This window comes from Pseudophryne corroboree, chromosome 11 (genome assembly GCF_028390025.1).
Source record: "Pseudophryne corroboree isolate aPseCor3 chromosome 11, aPseCor3.hap2, whole genome shotgun sequence".
Lineage (NCBI taxonomy): Eukaryota > Metazoa > Chordata > Amphibia > Anura > Myobatrachidae > Pseudophryne > Pseudophryne corroboree.
This window is the reverse complement of record NC_086454.1, coordinates 344,519,122-344,538,592: the sequence shown is the minus strand read 5'-3', so window position 1 is coordinate 344,538,592 and position 19,471 is coordinate 344,519,122. Positions and strand designations below refer to the sequence as shown.

Genomic DNA, 19,471 nt, shown 5'->3' with positions numbered 1-19,471 from the left:
ACGCCTCTTTGCCGTATAATTCTCAATACTTTTGGTATGAGAGGCAGAGGAGGAAACACATACACCGACTGGTACACCCAAGGCGTTACCAGCGCGTCCACAGCTATTGCCTGCGGATCTCTTGACCTGGCGCAATACCTGTCCAGTTTTTTGTTGAGGCGAGACGCCATCATGTCCACCATTGGTCTTTCCCAACGGGTTACCAGCAAGTGGAAGACTTCTGGATGAAGTCCCCACTCTCCCGGGTGAAGATCGTGTCTGCTGAGGAAGTCTGCTTCCCAGTTGTCCACTCCCGGGATGAACACTGCTGACAGTGCTATCACATGATTCTCTGCCCAGCGAAGAATCCTTGCAGCTTCTGCCATTGCACTCCTGCTTCTTGTGCCGCCCTGTCTGTTCACATGGGCGACTGCCGTGATGTTGTCCGACTGGATCAACACCGGTTTTCCCTGAAGCAGAGGTTCTGCCTGGCTTAGAGCATTGTATATTGCTCTTAGTTCCAGAATGTTTATGTGAAGAGACGTTTCCAGGCTCGTCCATACTCCCTGGAAGTTTCTTCCTTGTGTGACTGCTCCCTAGCCTCTCAGGCTGGCGTCCGTGGTCACCAGGATCCAATCCTGTATGCCGAATCTGCGGCCCTCCAATAGATGAGCACTCTGCAACCACCACAGAAGAGACACCCTTGTCCTTGGAGACAGGGTTATCCGCAGGTGCATCTGAAGATGCGACCCTGACCATTTGTCCAACAGATCCCTTTGGAAAATTCTTGCGTGGAATCTGCCGAATGGAATTGCTTCGTAAGAAGCCACCATTTTTCCCAGGACTCTTGTGCATTGATGTACAGACACCTTTCCTGGTTTTAGGAGGTTCCTGACAAGCTCGGATAACTCCTTGGCTTTTTCCTCCGGGAGAAAAACCTTTTTCTGAACCGTGTCCAGAATCATCCCTAGGAACAGCAGACGAGTTGTCGGCATTAACTGGGATTTTGGAATATTCAGAATCCACCCGTGCTGTTTTAGCACTTCTTGCGACAGTGCTAATCCCATCTCTAGCTGTTCTCTGGACCTTGCCCTTATTAGGAGATCGTCCAAGTATGGGATAATTAATATGCCTTTTCTTCGAAGAAGAATCATCATCTCGGCCATTACCTTTGTAAAGACCCGAGGTGCCGTGGACAATCCGAACGGCAGCGTCTGAAACTGATAGTGACAGTTTTGTACAACGAACCTGAGGTACCCCTGGTGTGAGGGGTAAATTGGAACGTGGGGATACGCATCCTTGATGTCCAAGGATACCATAAAGTCCCCCTCTTCCAGGTTCGCTATCACTGCTCTGAGTGACTCCATCTTGAACTTGAACTTCTTTATGTACAGGTTCAAGGACTTCAGATTTAGAATAGGCCTTACCGAGCCATCCGGCTTCGGTACCACAAAAAGAGTGGAATAATACCCCTTCCCTTGTTGTAGAAGAGGTACCTTGACTATCACCTGCTGAGAGTACAGCTTGTGAATGGCTTCCAAAACCGTCTCCCTTTCGGAGGGGGACGTTGGTAAAGCAGACTTCAGGAAACGGCGAGGTGGATCTGTCTCTAATTCCAACCTGTACCCCTGAGATATTATCTGCAGGATCCAGGGATCTACCTGCGAGTGAGCCCACTGCGCGCTGTAATTTTTGAGACGACCACCCACCGTCCCCGAGTCCGCTTGAGAAGCCCCAGCGTCATGCTGAGGCTTTTGTAGAAGCCGGGGAAGGCTTCTGTTCCTGGGAAGGAGCTGCCTGTTGCTGTCTCTTCCCTCGACCTCTGCCTCGTGGCAGATATGAATAGCCCTTTGCTCTCTTATTTTTAAAGGAACGAAAGGGCTGCGGTTGAAAAGTCGGTGCCTTTTTCTGTTGGGGAGTGACTTGAGGTAGAAAGGTGGATTTCCCGGCTGTAGCCGTGGCCACCAAATCTGATAGACCGACTCCAAATAACTCCTCCCCTTTATACGGCAAAACTTCCATATGCCGTTTTGAATCCGCATCGCCTGTCCACTGTCGCGTCCATAAAGCTCTTCTGGCCGAAATGGACATAGCACTTACCCGTGATGCCAGTGTGCAGATATCCCTCTGTGCATCACGCATATAAAGAAATGCATCCTTTATTTGTTCTAACGACAGTAAAATATTGTCCCTGTCCAGGGTATCAATATTTTCAATCAGGGACTCTGACCAAACTACCCCAGCACTGCACATCCAGGCAGTCGCTATAGCTGGTCGTAGTATAACACCTGCATGTGTGTATATACTTTTTTGGATATTTTCCATCCTCCTATCTGATGGATCTTTAAGTGCGGCCGTCTCAGGAGAGGGTAACGCCACTTGTTTAGATAAGCGTGTTAGCGCCTTGTCCACCCTAGGAGGTGTTTCCCAGCGCTCCCTAACCTCTGGCGGGAAAGGGTATAATGCCAATAATTTCTTTGAAATTATCAGCTTTTTATCAGGGGCAACCCACGCTTCATTACACACGTCATTTAATTCTTCTGATTCAGGAAAAACTATAGGTAGTTTTTTCACACCCCACATAATACCCTGTTTAGTGGTACCTGTAGTATCAGCTAAATGTAACGCCTCCTTCATTGCCAAAATCATATAACGTGTGGCCCTAATGGAAAATACGGTTGATTCGTCACCGTCACCACTGGAGTCAGTGCCTGTGTCTGGGTCTGTGTCGACCGACTGAGGCAAAGGGCGTTTCACAGCCCCTGACGGTGTTTGAGTCGCCTGGACAGGCACTAATTGATTGTCCGGCCGTCTCATGTCGTCAAACGACTGCTTTAGCGTGTTGACACTATCCCGTAGTTCCATAAATAAAGGCATCCATTCTGGTGTCGACTCCCTAGGGGGTGACATCCTCATATTTGGCAATTGCTCCGCCTCCACACCAATATCGTCCTCATACATGTCGACACACACGTACCGACACACAGCAGACACACAGGGAATGCTCCTAACGAAGACAGGACCCACTAGCCCTTTGGGGAGACAGAGGGAGAGTTTGCCAGCACACACCAAAAGCGCTATATATAACAGGGATAGCCTTATAATAAGTGCTCCCTTATAGCTGCTTTATATATATCAAAATATCGCCATAAATTTGCCCCCCCTCTCTGTTTTACCCTGTTTCTGTAGTGCAGTGCAGGGGAGAGACCTGGGAGCCGTCCTGACCAGCGGAGCTGTGAGAGGAAATGGCGCCGTGTGCTGAGGAGATAGGCCCCGCCCCTTTTCCGGCGGGCTCGTCTCCCGCTATTTAGTGAATCCAGGCAGGGGTTAAATATCTCCATATAGCCTCTGGGGGCTATATGTGAGGTATTTTTAGCCTTTATATAGGTTACATTTGCCTCCCAGGGCGCCCCCCCCCAGTGCCCTGCACCCTCAGTGACTGCGTGTGAAGTGTGCTGAGAGGAAAATGGCGCACAGCTGCAGTGCTGTGCGCTACCTTTTGAAGACTGCAGGAGTCTTCAGCCGCCGATTCTGGACCTCTTCTGACTTCAGCATCTGCAAGGGGGCCGGCGGCGCGGCTCCGGTGACCATCCAGGCTGTACCTGTGATCGTCCCTCTGGAGCTGATGTCCAGTAGCCAAGAAGCCAATCCATCCTGCACGCAGGTGAGTTCACTTCTTCTCCCCTCAGTCCCTCGTTGCAGTGATCCTGTTGCCAGCAGGACTCACTGTAAAATAAAAAACCTAAGCTAAACTTTTTCTAAGCAGCTCTTTAGGAGAGCCACCTAGATTGCACCCTTCTCGGCCGGGCACAAAAATCTAACTGGAGTCTGGAGGAGGGTCATAGGGGGAGGAGCCAGTGCACACCACCTGATCTGGAAAAGCTTTACTTTTTGTGCCCTGTCTCCTGCGGAGCCGCTATTCCCCATGGTCCTTTCAGGAACCCCAGCATCCACTAGGACGATAGAGAAATTACCTTAACTGGGCGGCATTTTAGCTGGGGAGACTACTTTCTTTATTATGCATACAGGTTCAGTATACTATGTCAACATGAGAATGCCGACATGGTCAATGTTCTTAGGTGGTCATTCCGAGATGATCGCTAGCTGCATTCGTTCGCTGTGCAGCGATGAGGCAAAAAAAGGCACTTCTGCGCATGCGTATGCGGTGCAATGCGCACGCGCGACGTACTATTACAACGAACGATGTAGTTTCACACAGGGTCTAGCGATGCTTTTCAGCCGCAGAGTGATTGACATGAAGTGGCGTTTCTGGGTGGTAACTGACCGTTTTCAGGGAGTGTTCGGAAAAACGCAGGCGTGCCAGGAAAAACGCAGGCGTGGCTGGGAGAACGCAGTGCGTGTTTGTGACGTCAAAACAGGAACTGAACAGTCTGAAGTCATCGCAAGCGCTGAGTAGGTTTTGAGCTACTCTGAAACTGCACAAAAAAATGATGTAGCCGCTCTGCGATTCTTTCGTTCGCACTTCTGCTAAGCTAAAATACACTCCCTGTGGGCGGCGGCCTAGCGTTTGCACGGCTGCTAAAAACTGCTAGCGAGCGAACAACTCGGAATGACCCACTTAGTGTCTTAGGGAAACTTCACCCTGTTATTTAGATATAAAAATACACTGACATCTCACAGGTCGATACTCTGTCCATATCAATTTATAGCTGTCACCATTTATCAAGTCAAAAATTTCTCTATATGCCCTGTATACTGATACAAGAGAAAACCACAATAGCTCCTGTCTTTGGGTAATGTGTTCCCCCAGTATAATGGAGATTTGCTATTCTGTGCTCCTGCCACGCTATTCTCATAGCTGCTGAATGTTTATCTTGCCGACTCTGAAAAGGACTTTCCCCCCCCATTGCTTTCTAATATCAGGAAACATCATCAGTATGTAATAAGAAGAAGCCGGAAATCTGCTACACACTTACATGAAAGCATTTTGTCCAGGATGGAGCGCGAAATCTGCAGCAAGAAAAAATTATTTATTGCCAAAAGTATTCTTTTACTACAAACAAGAAAATGTGATAACAATACATTGCTTTACATCAATCATTTTGGAGTGTTCCGAAGTCTTTCCAGAAGTGGCAGACGGACAGAAAGCCCTTCCAATCAGCGCCGTCAGCAAAGCTGTGGATTAAAGCAAAACTGAGAAAGTAAAAAGTCCGGTCCTAGATGGCACGGGCGGATGTTGTGGATTTTTGGAAACAAAATGCACAAATGTTACAAAAGCACATGCCAATACACATTATCTGATTCAACAACAAGGTAAACAGTACTGTGTGCCGATTGTCCTAACGTGGCAGCCTTTAATCTGTGTCGCCTTGTAACGCTGCTGGCATTGCTCTCCGAGTGTCGTGGCTCCAATATACAAAGGGTTAGGAGAAAGTTTCTTACGAAGGATGGCATTTCCATTATGATAGGGGAAGAGGGGTAAATACTTCTGAACAGACTCTTATTCTTTTACATCTTCAATAAGTAACAAGAACACTGGTATATTCTTATACAGCTATAGGTTCAATTTAAAAGTGCACCAAGGTAGCAATATTAATATGATTCTTAAATATGCGGAGGAAGCATTCCCCACCCTTATTACAAATGACATGGGGAAACACGTACTAGATATTACCCGTTCCAGAAATTCCAGATCAGCGCTTGACTTTTCCATGTGCAGGAACAGTGAACGCGTCTCACTGCAGAACCACTCCACGGCACGGCGAGGGGCTCTGCAACTGCAAAAACCCAGGACAAGTGTCAGACGATCCCTTTATACGCCACCTATAATCACTGGTACCAGACGGGCAAGTGCCCACTTTTGTCATCGTCAATAAGCAATCAGCTAGAAAACATCTAACATGGTGTAGAGAATAATACATAGTTGTCATGTGACGAGGGCAGGCTGAACGCGTAGGCAGCTGCTATATCTGGAAATAAATGTTTTGTTGGAAAAATGCAGAAACCAATGCGCACGCACTGCGGTTCAGACACGTGCGCAGTAAGAAAACATCGGCCACTTTGCGTCCAATAGCAGCTTTGCGACCGTACCTAAAGGAGCCTTAATATGAGCTGCAATTCTTTAATAAAAAAAACGTCCTTTTGTGTCAAAAATCACCTAAAAATGCAGATTTTGACAAATCACAGTTCATTACATTGTCCTCCAAAAAATGTAAATCAGGACTAGTACACAGTAAATTCTCTACATGTAACTTCAGAAGAACACTGATACAATACGTAACAATCCTCATGTGCGTTCTTTGGGGGTCATTCCGACCCGATCGCACGCTGCACTTTTTCGCAGCCGTGCGATCGGGTCGGAACTGCGCTTGCACTGCGGCCGCAATGCGCAGGTGCGTCGTTGCTTAGTGACGAAAGTGGTTGCAGCGGCGACTGCAAGAAGATTGACAGCAGGAAGGCGGATCCGGGCGTCAACTGACCGTTTTCAGGGAGTGGTGAGTCCAACGCAGGCGTGTCGAGGCGTTTGGAGGGCGGATGTCTGACGTCAATTCCGGGACCTGACACGCTGAAGTGATCGCAACAGGTAAAGTAAGTCTGACCCTACTCCTATCCTGCACAAAACTTTTTTGCATAGCACAGCTGCACAAGCGATCGCAACCTTGCTATGCAAAAATCCATTCCCCCATAGGCTGCGTCTACCTGATCGTACGGGCAGAAAAAAGTTGCTGCGTGCGATCAGGTCAGAATGAGGGCCTTTATGTGGAGAGGTAGTGAGGTTCATAAAAAGACCATGCAACTAGAGTAGAGCGTTTACCCCAATGGGTTTTTCTGTGTCCTATAAATTATTGTTACTACACAAACGTCAGTCTGAGCGTTACCTCTCTAGCAAGTCCTCCAGTCCCACGATATCCATATTTTGCAAGTGCCATATAACCTCTAACACAGGAGGGCGCTACATGGGGGATAAAGAAACAAACAATCTATGTTATTATGGGGCACATCAGTAAATGAACAGCACTGGCAATAAATCAATGGACGTTTTATAATCAAATGTAGGCCGAGTTCAGTTGTCACAAAACGATTAGCTTAAAAAAAAGTTTATTGAAATAACGAAAACTTACACAACATGCAATAAAAAGATTACATAACGCAACCACACTCTATAAGTCAGTGACGGAGTACAGGTAAATACACCAGTACAATTAGATCTTGTATCAGACCTGCACAAGTCAAATTAGCAAATGAGATAAAGAAACTCTTTCTACCCTATGTAGGTCCTAAAAACTGATTTATTAAGGGACTATAATGTCCCATAAATTTTCCCCTCATTCCAGCGGCAGAGGTATACGAACATCACTGATTGCTGGGAATTCTGGACCTAAAGAATCCTAAATAGGTGGTCACGCTTCTAAACATCTAGCTGTCATTTATCTCATACAGATCTGTCCTCACATCTTGTCTCAATATGCCACGAAGCGGGAGATGCCTGGCGTGAGTCAGCTGACAAGTCCAGCGCAACTCCTTTAGCGTTTGGCGTCTTTTTTGCCCATAAATGAGTCTTCTTCGCACTGCTATACGAATAAGAGGCACAAGCAGCTTCTGCTGATTAAAATGATATGCAGCATGCCTATATTCTGTGTGTGACCGTGGCTGTATCTGCATACTAAATGCTACGTTACAGTGTTTTCCTAGAAGGACAGAGAATACAGGCATGCCGCATATCATTTAATCCTAGAAAAAACTGTAATGTACCATTTAGTATGCAGTTGCAGCTACACAGAGAATATAGGCATGCTGCATATCATTTAATTTATTTATTAACAGTTTCTTATATAGCGCAGCATATTCCGCTGCGCTTTACAATAAGAACAGTAATAGAACAAAACTGGGTTAAAACAGACAGACGTAGAGGTAGGAAGGCCCTGCTCGCAAGCTTACAATCTATAGGGAAAATAGGATTTGAATTACCTGCCGGTAAATCCTTCTCTCGTAGTCCATAAGGGATATTGGGGAGACTTAGGGGGTCATTCCGAGTTGATCGCAGCTGTGAAAAATTTAGCACAGCTACGATCTTCTTCCCTGACATGCGGGGGGACGCCCAGCACAGGGCTAGTCCGCCCCGCATGTCAGTGCGGCCCCCCCCCCCCCCGCAGAAGTGCAAAGGCATCGCACAGCGGCGATGCCTTTGCACTTCAAGAGTAGCTCCCGACCAGCGCAGGGTTCGGTCCGGCTACGCCTGCGTTGGCCGGACCGCGCCTATGAAACAGCGCAATCGGGCAGAGGCAATCGCTGCCCTGCTACGGCCTTCTGGCATGCGCCGGCGCATTAGAGACCCGTTCGCTCGGCTGCGATAAACAGCAGCGAGCAAACGGGTCAGAATGACCCCCTTAGTACCATGGGTATAGACGGGGGCCAAAGGAGCCAGTACACTTTAAATTTCTTCACTGGGTGTGCTGGCTCCTCCCCTCTATGCCTCCTCCCACAGGCAGTTATAGGTAAAAAGAGAAGGAAACATGACAACAAAGAGTGGTGAGATTTATACACCAGCACACCACTAACATATAACAACCAGCAACAGCTGAACAGGTAACCACATAACGAAGAACCTGCAGAAAAGTCAAGGCACTGAGGCGGGCGCCCAATATCCCTTATGGACTACGAGAAAAGGATTTACCGGTAGGTAATTAAAATCCTATTTTCTCTAACATCCATAAGGGAGATTGGGGAGACTTAGGTGGTCATTACGAGTTGCTCGCTCGCTAGCTGTTTTTAGCAGCCGTGCAAACGCTATGCCGCCTCCCACTGGGAGTGTATTTTAGCTTAGCAGAAGTGTGAACGAAAGGATCGCAGAGTTTTGTGCAGTTTTAGAGTAGCTCAATACCCACTCAGCGCTTGCGATGACTTCAGACTGTTCAGTTCCTGTTTTGACGTCACAAACACGCCGTGTGTTCTCCCAGCCACGCCTGCGTTTTTACGAACACTCCCTGAAAACGGCCAGTTGACACCCAGAAACGTCCACTTCATGTCAATCACCCTGCGGCCAGCAGTGCGACTGAAAAGCTTCGCTAGACCCTGTGTGAAACTACATAGTTCGTTGTAATAGTACGTCACGTGTGCGCATTGCGCCGCATATGCATAAGTGCCGTTTTTTTGCCTGGTCGCTGCACAGCGGACGAGTGCAGCTAGCAATCAACTCGGAATGACCACCTTAGTACGATGGGGACGTCCCAAAGCTTCCAGAATGGACAGCACCACCCGCCCAAACTGGGTATCCTCTTTGGCCAGGGTATCAAATTAGTAGACCTTTCCAAAGGTGTTCTTCCCCGACCAGGTAGCAGCTCGGCATAGTTGCAAGGCCGAGACTCCTCGGGCAGCCGCCCAGGAAGAGCCCACCGATCTAGTAGAGTGGGCCTTCAGAGACTTAGGAACAGGTAAGGCTGCCGACACATAGGCCTGTTGGATAGTAAGCCTAACCCAACACACAATGGACTGCTTCGAAGCAGTACAACCTTTTTTCTGCGCATCATAGAGCATGAACAAAGAATCCTTCCTGACCCGAGCTGTTCGCTTGACATATTCTCAAGGCACGCACAACATCCAATGCCTCCGGAGGAGCAGAAGTATCAGAACTGGACGGAACCACAATAGGTTGATTCAGCTGAAACGCGGAGACAACCTTCGGCAGGAACTGATGTCTAGTCCAGAGCTCCGCTCTGTCCTCGTAAAAGACCAAGTACGGACTTTTACAATAAGTCCCCCAATTCTGAGACACGCCTAGCAGAAGCCAGGGCCAGTAACATCACAGTCATCCACGTGGGGTACTTGTCTTCTACCGTCAGCAGAGGTTCAAACCAGGAGGACTGTAGAAATTCCAACACTACATTCAAATCCCAGGGTGCCGTAGGTACAAAAGGAGGTTGTATGTGGAGTACTCCTTGCAAGAATTTCTTGAACTTCTGGCAACACAGACAATATCTTCTGGAAGAAAATGGAGAGAGCTGAAATCTGGACCTTAATGGAACCCAGACGTAAGCCCTTATCCACACCAGCCTGCAGGAAACGTAAGAAACGTCCCAAGTGGAACTCCATGGTAGCAATAACCTTTTTGGAAAGGCCCTTGTGAGCTAGGATGTTTTGCTCAACCTCCATGCGTTCAAACGAAGTCCGGGTAGACGAACAGTCCTTGTTGAAGATCTCTACTGAGAAGTAGAGGCAAAGGGTCTTCGACGGACATGTCCAGAAGATCCGCGTACCACGCCCTTCGAGGCCAATCCGGGTCAATCAGAATTGCCTAAACTCCCTGATTACTGATGCCCTTGAGCACCCTTGGGAGCAACGGAATCTGAGGAAACAGGTAGACCAGCCGGTAAGGCCAAGGCGACGGCCGTGCATCCACTGCCCTCGCCTGTGGGTCCCTGGTTCATGAGCAATACCAGTGAAGCTTCTTGTTGAGACGAGAAGCCATCATGTCTATTTGTGGGCAGCCCCACCGGTCAATGATCTGCTGAAACACCTGATGGTGGAGTCCCCACTCTCCCGAGTGGGGATCGTGACGACTCAGGAAGTCCACTTCCCAGTTGTCCACTCCCGGAATGAAGATTGCGGACATTGCTCTTGCATTTCTTTCTGCCCAGAGGAGTATCTTTGACAGTTCTCGCATGCAGGTCCTGCTTTGGTCCCTCCTTGTTGATTTATGTAAGCCACCGCCATGGCGTTGTCCGACTAAACCTGGATCGAGTGATCCCTGAGCAGAGGAGACGCCTGAAGCAGAGCATTGTAGATCGACCGAAGTTCCAGAATGTTGATCGGAAGGAGGCTTTCGTGGGCTGACCACCTGCCATACAACTGCGCCCCCTTGGGTGACAGCTCTCCATCCCCATAGACTCACATCCGTCGTGAGGAGGGTCCAATCCTGAATTCCAAAACTCCGGCACTCCAGTAGATTGGAGGACTGCAGACACCACAGGAGGGAAATCCTGACCTGAGGGGACAGCCGTATCATCTGGTGCATCTGAAGATGTGATCCGGATCATTTGCTCAGGAGATCCAGCTGAAAAGTACTGGCATGGAACCTCCCATATTGGATCGCCTCGTATGAGGCGACCATCTTTCCCAACAATCTTATGCAAAGATGGATGGACACTCGAGTAGGTCGGAGCACCATGCGGACCATATCCTGAAGTGTTCTCGCCTTGTCCTCTGGTAGGAACACCTTTTAGGCCATTGTATCCAGCAACATCCCCGGGAACAGGAGCCGCTGAGTCGGTTCCAGGTGGGACTTTTGTAAGTTGAGGATCCACCCATGGTGTGACAGAAGTTGGATAGTTTGGTCGATATGGAGCAACAAAAGCTCCCTGGATCTTGCTTTTATCAGAAGATCGTCCAGGTAAGGGACATTATTGACTCCCTGGACCTGGAATATTATCTCCGCTATCCCTTTTGTGAACACCCTCTGAGCTGTGGACAGGCTGAACGGCAGTGCCTGGAATTGGTAGTGATTCAGGTACACCTGATGAGGCCAACTCAGAATATGGAGGTAGGCCTCCCTCATATCCAAGGAAACCATGAATTCCTATTCTTCCAGTTCCACATTCACTGCTCACAAGGATTCCATTTTGAACTTGAACACTTTCAGGTAAGGATTCAAGGACTTTAGATTAAAAATGGGCCTTACCGAACCGTCCGGTTTCGGTACCACAAACAGGTTGGAGTAATAACCCCTGACTCATTGTGGCATTGGTACTGGAACAATGACGTGGGATTGGACCAACTTTAGGATGGCCTGTTGCAACGTAACCTGCATATCCTCCAAAGCTGGTAAGCTTGATTTGAAAAATTGTTGAGGAGGAGCATTGTCGAACTCCAGCTTGTAGCCTTGAGAAACGAGATCCCTGACCCAGGTATCCTAGCAGGAAGCCTGCCAGACGCAGCTGAAGTGACGGGGTGGGTAGGCACTGTCATGCTGAGGCCTTAGTGGAAGCAAAACTGGGGGTCTGTTCCTGAGAGCTGGTGCTTGCAGGCTTTCTTGACTTACCTCTGGTGCCTCTAGTCGCATTGGGGGCCATGTATCGTGAGCATTGAATGAGGAACGTGGCTGGGTCTCCCAGCATGACAATGACCCCCAAACACACTGCCTGGGCAACTAATGACTGTACAAGATGGCCCCTGGTAGGAGTGTCTCGCCGGCGGGGCCCCAGAGGGGAGAAACGTGGATTTCCCAGCCGTAACTTTGGAAATCCATGTATCCAATTCAATCCCAAAGAGCCTTTCCCCTGAAAAGGGCAGGGATTCCACGTCCGCTATCCACTGACGCGCCGACACTGCCATGGCAGAGGTCCTAGCATTAATATTCCCCATCTCCTTGGAGGAATCATAGAGGACGCGTGCAGTGTCCTGAATGCGCTTTAGGAGGGTCACCATAGTGACCAGGGGCATAGCCCCGGAGAGGCCCTCCTGAATTTGAGTGGCCCATGAATGAATGGCATGGGTCATCCTGACCGGTCTTTGCGATACACCTGCTGCCATGTAAATAGATTTAAGTGCAGCTTCTATTTTCCTATCCCCAGAATCTTTTATGGTAAGAGAGTCCGGGGCAGGCAGAACTGCCTTTTTAGACAGTCGAGAGACTGATACTTCAAGCCCCGGGTGTTCCTCCCAAAATTTCCTACCTTCAGGAGCAAATGGGAAAGTGCGCAAAAACTTTTTTGAAACTTGGAATTTTTTGTCTGGATTTTTCAAGGCCAACTTGAATAGGTCATCAGTAGCGGATCTTGCTACGGGCAAGCAAAATTTTTGCCCGGGGCGGCGCCGCCGCCGTCTGGAGGGCGCCGCCATGGCAAGATCCGCTACTGGTGCAGTACTGTACAGAGCGCGATGAAGTCATCGCGCACCCGCACTGCATTGTGGGAGCGGCACATAGACGCTAGAGGTCATTGACCTCTAGTGTCTATGCGGCGCTACGGGAGAGACGTCATTCCCAAAGATCCGAGGAGCGGCGCCGGCGGCGGAGGGCAGCAGCGGTCGGGAAGCAGGAGCGGGGATTGTAAGTATCCATTTATTTATTTTTTGTAAGCAGCGAAACTAGGCGGCACAAATCTACAGGGGGTACAATACTGGGGGCACAACTACTGAGGGCACAGCTACAGGGGGCATAACTGACCACACCCACTTCTCCATGAAGCCACGCCCTTATTTTTCGCCCTGGGCGCCACAAGGTTTAGATCCGGCCCTGTAGGTCAACTAACTCTGCAGAATCAGGGAAAGTGACATTAGGCTTGCTTTGTGTAAAGAAAAATGACTGCTGTGACGCAACGTCCTCTAAAGGGAGCTTTAACACGTCCCATATAGCCAGAATTAGGGGTTTAATACCCTGAGCAGCATCGGTATCCCCACTAACGGGGTCTAAGTCCTCCCCATCCTCTTGTATATCCTCATCTGTGTCAGATAGAGGAGCAGGTAAACCCCGCTTTTGTGGTCCTGAATGAGTGGAGGGGGGGCTGTGTAACATCTGCCCTAGCAGCTAAGTCTGCAACAGCCTGTTGTAGTAGCTGAGTTTTCTGAACATTAGCAGTGAGCGGGGATGACATATCGGACATCATAGTTTTAAGAGATCCCAGCCAGCGGAGGCTCTGGACCCTCTCCCCCAGCCCCTTCACTGATCTGAGAAGATTGGCTGCATTGTTCACATGAAACAGAATCAGATGATAATGGAGAGACTCTGGTGTGGCATACACTACACAGCTTGTGTTTACCCATGTTTCACAGTAAGCACAACAACATACACACAGACAGTGATATTGCAAGCCTGCCCCTACTGTATGTGAGAGGAGACACACAGAGAGAAGGACACCAGAAGTGAGGCTGTCAGCTGACTTTATCACAGTAAACACTAATAAATTCTGTTCTGTAGAGGACCCAGATAGTGTACAATAGCGGCTCTCCCCCTATGCTACACCCTGTACCAGTTTTCCAGCATGTCTGAGGAGTAAGGAAGCGCTGTGTGTGCTGTCCATGGCTGCAGTAAGCAGAGGAAGGCGCTAAAATGCCTCTGGTCCCACTGAGTTAGCTCCGCCCCCTCCAATGGCGACGGAGCTATAGTTATTATTTATACTGGCAATGTCTCCTTTCAGCTTAAAAGCATCACAACAAGTGCTAGTCTAAGCGACTGTGAGCCAGTCTACAAGGGATATCTTAGCGGGACCCCCCCAGGAGGGTCCCGTACGCCACGCCCGCGTTCAGCCGCACAGTGAACCGGGGGACCCCCCTAGCGGGGCCCCCGGTTTGTACTCACCACAGATGTCACCTTCAGGCAGTGTTAGGGGTGTGCGGCGTGCTGCGGCTGTGACAGCTAAGGCGCAGTGCCCCGCTGTACAACAACCCCTCAGGACAGTGGTCCTGCAGCGGGGAAGAGGCTCTAGATAGGGAAGCATTGAAGGTTTATGCAGGTTGGTATGGAATTTGATAGGCTTGTCTGAAGAGGTGAGTTGTCAGGGAACGTTTAAATCCTAGAAATCACTGTAACGAACCATTTAGTATACAGTTGCAGCAACACAGAGAATATAGGCATGCTGCATATCATTTTAATAAGCAGAGTCTGCTTGTGCGTCTTATTTGCATAGAGTTGCACGTAAAGACGCACTGCGCTACCAAGTCACGCCACTAGAAGGGAGTCTAGATGTAGGTGGATCTGTACTTACTATAGAATGATAGCTAGCATGAGAATGTCTGCTATATGACAGTTTGTTCTCTGCATTGTGCAGGCTATTACATTTGCCCCATACTGTTTTCACCAAAGCTAACCCCAAACAACAAGCAGCCTGATCTGGATTTGCTAAACAAACCAGACCTATATCCGGCAGATAAAAGCTATCTCCTTAGGGCAGAACTTAAGAACACATCCTGCACTTGTGCCACCTATTCATCCAGTCTGGTACTGTGTCATGCATAATCACTGTAAGCACTACGTATGAACAGCGGTTACCTATCACTGTAACAGCCGTCACAAACTCTACTTACCTCTTGTTCCCAGATCTCTTTTAAAAAAAACGAGTGGCTGAAACAATTTTCGGACAAAAGTCCCCTCAGAGTCTTCAGTAAACCGGTCAACCGGTCCTATATCAAGTTCACAAAAGAGTAATGGTATGAGTATAGTACTTACAAAATGCCGTACAGCTCTCCACTCACCGATATCAGGTTGCCAGGCCATAAATGGTCACCAAATACAAGCAATACGAGGGAAAGAGCAAATGGGCACTATCAGATAATTGTCTCTCAGGTAAACTATACAAAATATTACTTTAATGAGAAAAAAATAAGATTTTACTCACCGGTAAATCTATTTCTCGTAGTCCGTAGTGGATGCTGGGAACTCCGTAAGGACCATGGGGAATAGACGGGCTCCGCAGGAGACTGGGCACTCTAAAAGAAAGATTAGGTACTATCTGGTGTGCACTGGCTCCTCCCTCTATGCCCCTCCTCCAGACCTCAGTTAGGATACTGTGCCCGGAAGAGCTGACACAATAAGGAAGGATTTTGAATCCCGGGAAAGACTCATACCAGCCACACCAATCACACCGTATAACTCGTGATACTATACCCAGATAACAGTATGAAATATAACTGAGCCTCTCAACAGATGGCTCAACAATAACCGTTTAGTTAACAATAACTATATACAAGTATTGCAGACAATCCGCACTTGGGATGGGCGCCCAGCATCCACTACGGACTACGAGAAATAGATTTACCGGTGAGTAAAATCTTATTTTCTCTGACGTCCTAGTGGATGCTGGGAACTCCGTAAGGACCATGGGGATTATACCAAAGCTCCCAAACGGGCGGGAGAGTGCGGATGACTCTGCAGCACCGAATGAGAGAACTCAAGGTCCTCCTCAGCCAGGGTATCAAATTTGTAGAATTTAGCAAACGTGTTTGCCCCTGACCAAGTTGCAGCTCGGCAAAGTTGTAAAGCCGAGACCCCTCGGGCAGCCGCCCAAGATGAGCCCACTTTCCTTGTGGAATGGGCTGTTACTGATTTAGGATGCGGCAATCCAGTCGCAGAATGCTCCAGCTGAATTGTGCTACAAATTCAGCGAGCAATAGTCTGCTTAGAAGCATTTTGTTGGGTGCCTACAGGATAAAAAACGAGTCAGTTTTCCTGACTCCAGCCGTCCTGGAAATATAAATTTTTAAGGCCCTGACTACGTCCAGTAACTTGGAATCTTCCAAGTCCCTAGTAGCCGCAGGCACTACAATAGGTTGGTTCAAGTGAAAAGCTGATACCACCTTAGGGAGACTCTGGGGACGAGTCCTCAATTCTGCCCTATCCATATGGAAAATCAGATAAGGGCTTTTACATGACAAAGCCGCCAATTCTGACACACGCCTGGCCGAAGCCAAGGCCAATAACATGACCACTTTCCACGTGAGATATTTCAAATCCACAGTTTTAAGTGGCTCAAACCAATGTGATTTTAAGAAACTCAACACCACGTTGAGATCCCAAGGTGCCACAGAAGGCACAAAAAAAGGGCTGAATATGTAGCACTCCCTTTACAAATGTCTGAACTCCAGGCAGTGAAGCAAGTTCTTTCTGGAAGAAAATCGACAGAGCCGAAATCTGGACCTTAATGGAACCCAAATTTAGGCCCATAGTCACTCCTGACTGTAGGAAGTGCAGAAAACGACCCAGCTGAAATTCCTCTGTTGGGGCCTTCCTGGCCTCACACCACGCAACATATTTTCGCCAAATACGGTGATAATGGTTTGCGGTTACTTCTTTCCTAGCTTTTATCAGCGTAGGAATGACTTCCTCCGGAATGCCCTTTTGCTTTAGAATCCGGAATTCAACCGCCATGCCGTCCAACGCAGCCGCGGTAAGTCTTGGAACAGACAGGGCCCCTGCTGTAGCAGATCCTGTCTGAGCGGTAGAGGCCATGGGTCCTCTGATATTATTTCTTGAAGTTCTGGGTACCAAGCTCTTCTTGGCCCATCCGGAACCACGAGTATCGTTCTTACTCCTCCTTTTTCTTATTATTCTCAGTACCTTTGGTATGAGAGGCAGAGGAGGGAATACATAAACCGACTGGTACACCCACGGTGTCACTAGAGCGTCCACAGCTATTGCCTGAGGGTCCCTTGACCTGGCGCAATATCTAGTTTTTTGTTTAGGCGGGACGCCATCATGTCCACCTGTGGCCTTTCCCAACGGTTTACCAACAGTTGGAAGACTTCTGGATGAAGTCCCCACTCTCCCGGGTGTCGGTCGTGTCTGCTGAGGAAGTCTGCTTCCCAGTTGTCCACTCCCGGAATGAACACTGCCGACAGTGCTAAGACCTGATTTTCCGCTCATCGGAGAATCCTTGTGGCTTCTGCCATCGCCATCCTGCTTCTTGTGCCGCCCTGTCGGTTTACATGGGCGACTGCCGTGATGTTGTCTGATTGGATCAGTACCGGCTGGTTTTGAAGCAGAGGCCTTGCCAGACTTAGGGCATTGTAAATGGCCCTCAGTTCCAGAATATTTATGTGTAGGGACGACTCCTGACTTGACCAAAGTCCTTGGAAATTTCTTCCCTGTGTGACTGCCCCCCAGCCTCGAAGGCTGGCATCCGTGGTTACCAGGACCCAGTCCTGTATGCCGAATCTGCGGCCCTCTTGAAGATGAGCACTCTGCAGCCACCACAGTAGAGATACCCTGGTCCTTGGAGACAGGGTTATCAGCCGATGCATCTGAAGATGCGATTCCGACCACTTGTCCAAGAGGTCCCACTGAAAGGTTCTTGCATGGAACCTGCCGAATGGAATTTTGCTTCGCAAGAAGCTACCATTTTTCCCAGGACTCGTGTGCAGTGATGCACCGATACCTGTTTTGGTTTCAGGAGGTCTCTGACTAGAGATGACAGCTCCTTGGCTTTCTCCTGCAGGAGAAACACTTTTTTCTGTTCTGTGTCCAGAACCATCCCCAGGAACAGCAGGCGTGTGGTAGGAACCAGCTGTGACTTTGGAATGTATAGAATCCATCCGTGCTGTTGTAGCACTTCCCGAGATAGTGCTACTCCGACCAACAACTGCTCATGGACCTTGCCTTTATAAGGAGATCGTCCAAGTACGGGATAATTAAAAACTCCCTTTTTTCGAAGGAGTATCATCATTTCTGCCATTACCTTGGTAAAGACCCTCGGTGCTGTGGACAGTCCAAACGGCAGTGTTTGGAATTGGTAATGGCAATCCTGTACCACAAATCTGAGGTACTCCTGGTGAGGATGGTAAATGGGGACATGTAGGTAAGCATCCTTGATGTCCAGGGATACCATGTAATCCCCCTCCTCCAGGCTTGCAATAACCGCCCTGAGCGATTCCATCTTGAACTTGAATTTTTTTATGTATGTGTTCAAGGACTTCAAATTTAAAATGGGTCTCACCGAACCGTCCGGTTTCGGTACCACAAACAGTGTGGAATAGTAACCCCGTCCTTGTTGAAGTAGGGGCACCTTGACTATCACCTGCTGGGAATACAGCTTGTGAATTGCCTCTAGCACAGCCTCCCTGCCTGAGGGAGTTGTCGGCAAGGCAGATTTGAGGAAACGGCGGGGGGGGAGACGCCTCGAATTCCAGCCTGTACCCCTGAGATACTACTTGAAGGATCCAGGGATCCACCTGTGAGCGAGCCCACTGATCGCTGAAATTTTTGAGGCGGCCCCCCACCGTATCTGGCTACGCCTGTGGAGCCCCCGCGTCATGCGGTGGACTCAGAGGAAGCGGGGGAAGAATTTTGATTCTGGGAACTGGCTGACTGGTGCAACTTTTTCCCTCTTCCCTCGTCTCTGTGCAGAAAGGAAGCGCCTTTGACCCGCTTGCTTTTCTGAAGCCGAAAGGACTGTACCTGATAATACAGTGCTTTCTTAGGCCGTGAGGAAACCTGAGGTAAAAAATTTTCTTCCCAGCTGTTGCTGTGGATACGAGGTCCCAGAGACCATCCCCAAAAATTCCTCACCCTTATAAGGCTCTATGTGCCTTTTAAAGTCAGCATCACCTGTCCAGTGTCGGGTCTCTAATACCCTCCTGACAGAATGGACATTGCATTAATTCTAGATGCCAGCCGGCAAAATATCCCTCTGTGCATCCCTCATATATAAGACGACGTCTTATGTTCGCAAAATAGTATCCCTGTTTGACAGGGTTACAGACCACGCTGCAGCAGCACTATCTGCAGGTCTCAGTCTAGTACCTGAGTGTGTAAATACAGACTTCAGGATAGCCTCCTGCTTTTTATCAGCAGGTACCTTCAAAGTGGCCGTATCCTAAGACGGCAGTGCCACCTTTTTTGACAAACGTGTGAGCGCCTTATCCACCCTAGGGGATATCTCCCAGCGTAACTTATCCTCTGGCGGGAAAAGGTACGCCATCAGTAACTTTTTAGAAATTATCAGTTTCTTATCGGGGGAACCCAGGCTTTTTCACACTTCATTCACTCATTGGATGGGGGAACAAAACACTGCCTGCTTTTTCTCCCCAAACATAAAACCCTTTTTTA

General features: G+C 48.8%; 1 protein-coding gene across 3 annotated transcripts in view; it reads right to left on the bottom strand.

Annotated features, from left to right (window-relative positions):
• The window catches only part of FANCA (FA complementation group A), a 179,777-nt gene that overhangs the window by 86,726 nt on the left and 73,580 nt on the right, over positions 1 to 19,471 (bottom strand). For 2 of the 3 annotated variants that reach the window (XM_063945940.1, XM_063945941.1), the window contains exons 5-9: positions 14,956 to 15,051; positions 6,819 to 6,892; positions 5,605 to 5,717; positions 5,033 to 5,115; positions 4,917 to 4,950 (exon numbers count right to left, since the gene is read on the bottom strand). In XM_063945940.1, the coding sequence (XP_063802010.1) occupies positions 4,917 to 4,950; positions 5,033 to 5,115; positions 5,605 to 5,717; positions 6,819 to 6,892; positions 14,956 to 15,051 (400 nt within the window). The remainder of the gene's footprint in view (positions 1 to 4,916; positions 4,951 to 5,032; positions 5,116 to 5,604; positions 5,718 to 6,818; positions 6,893 to 14,955; positions 15,052 to 19,471) is intronic. The other variant, XM_063945942.1, reaches the window with a different exon arrangement.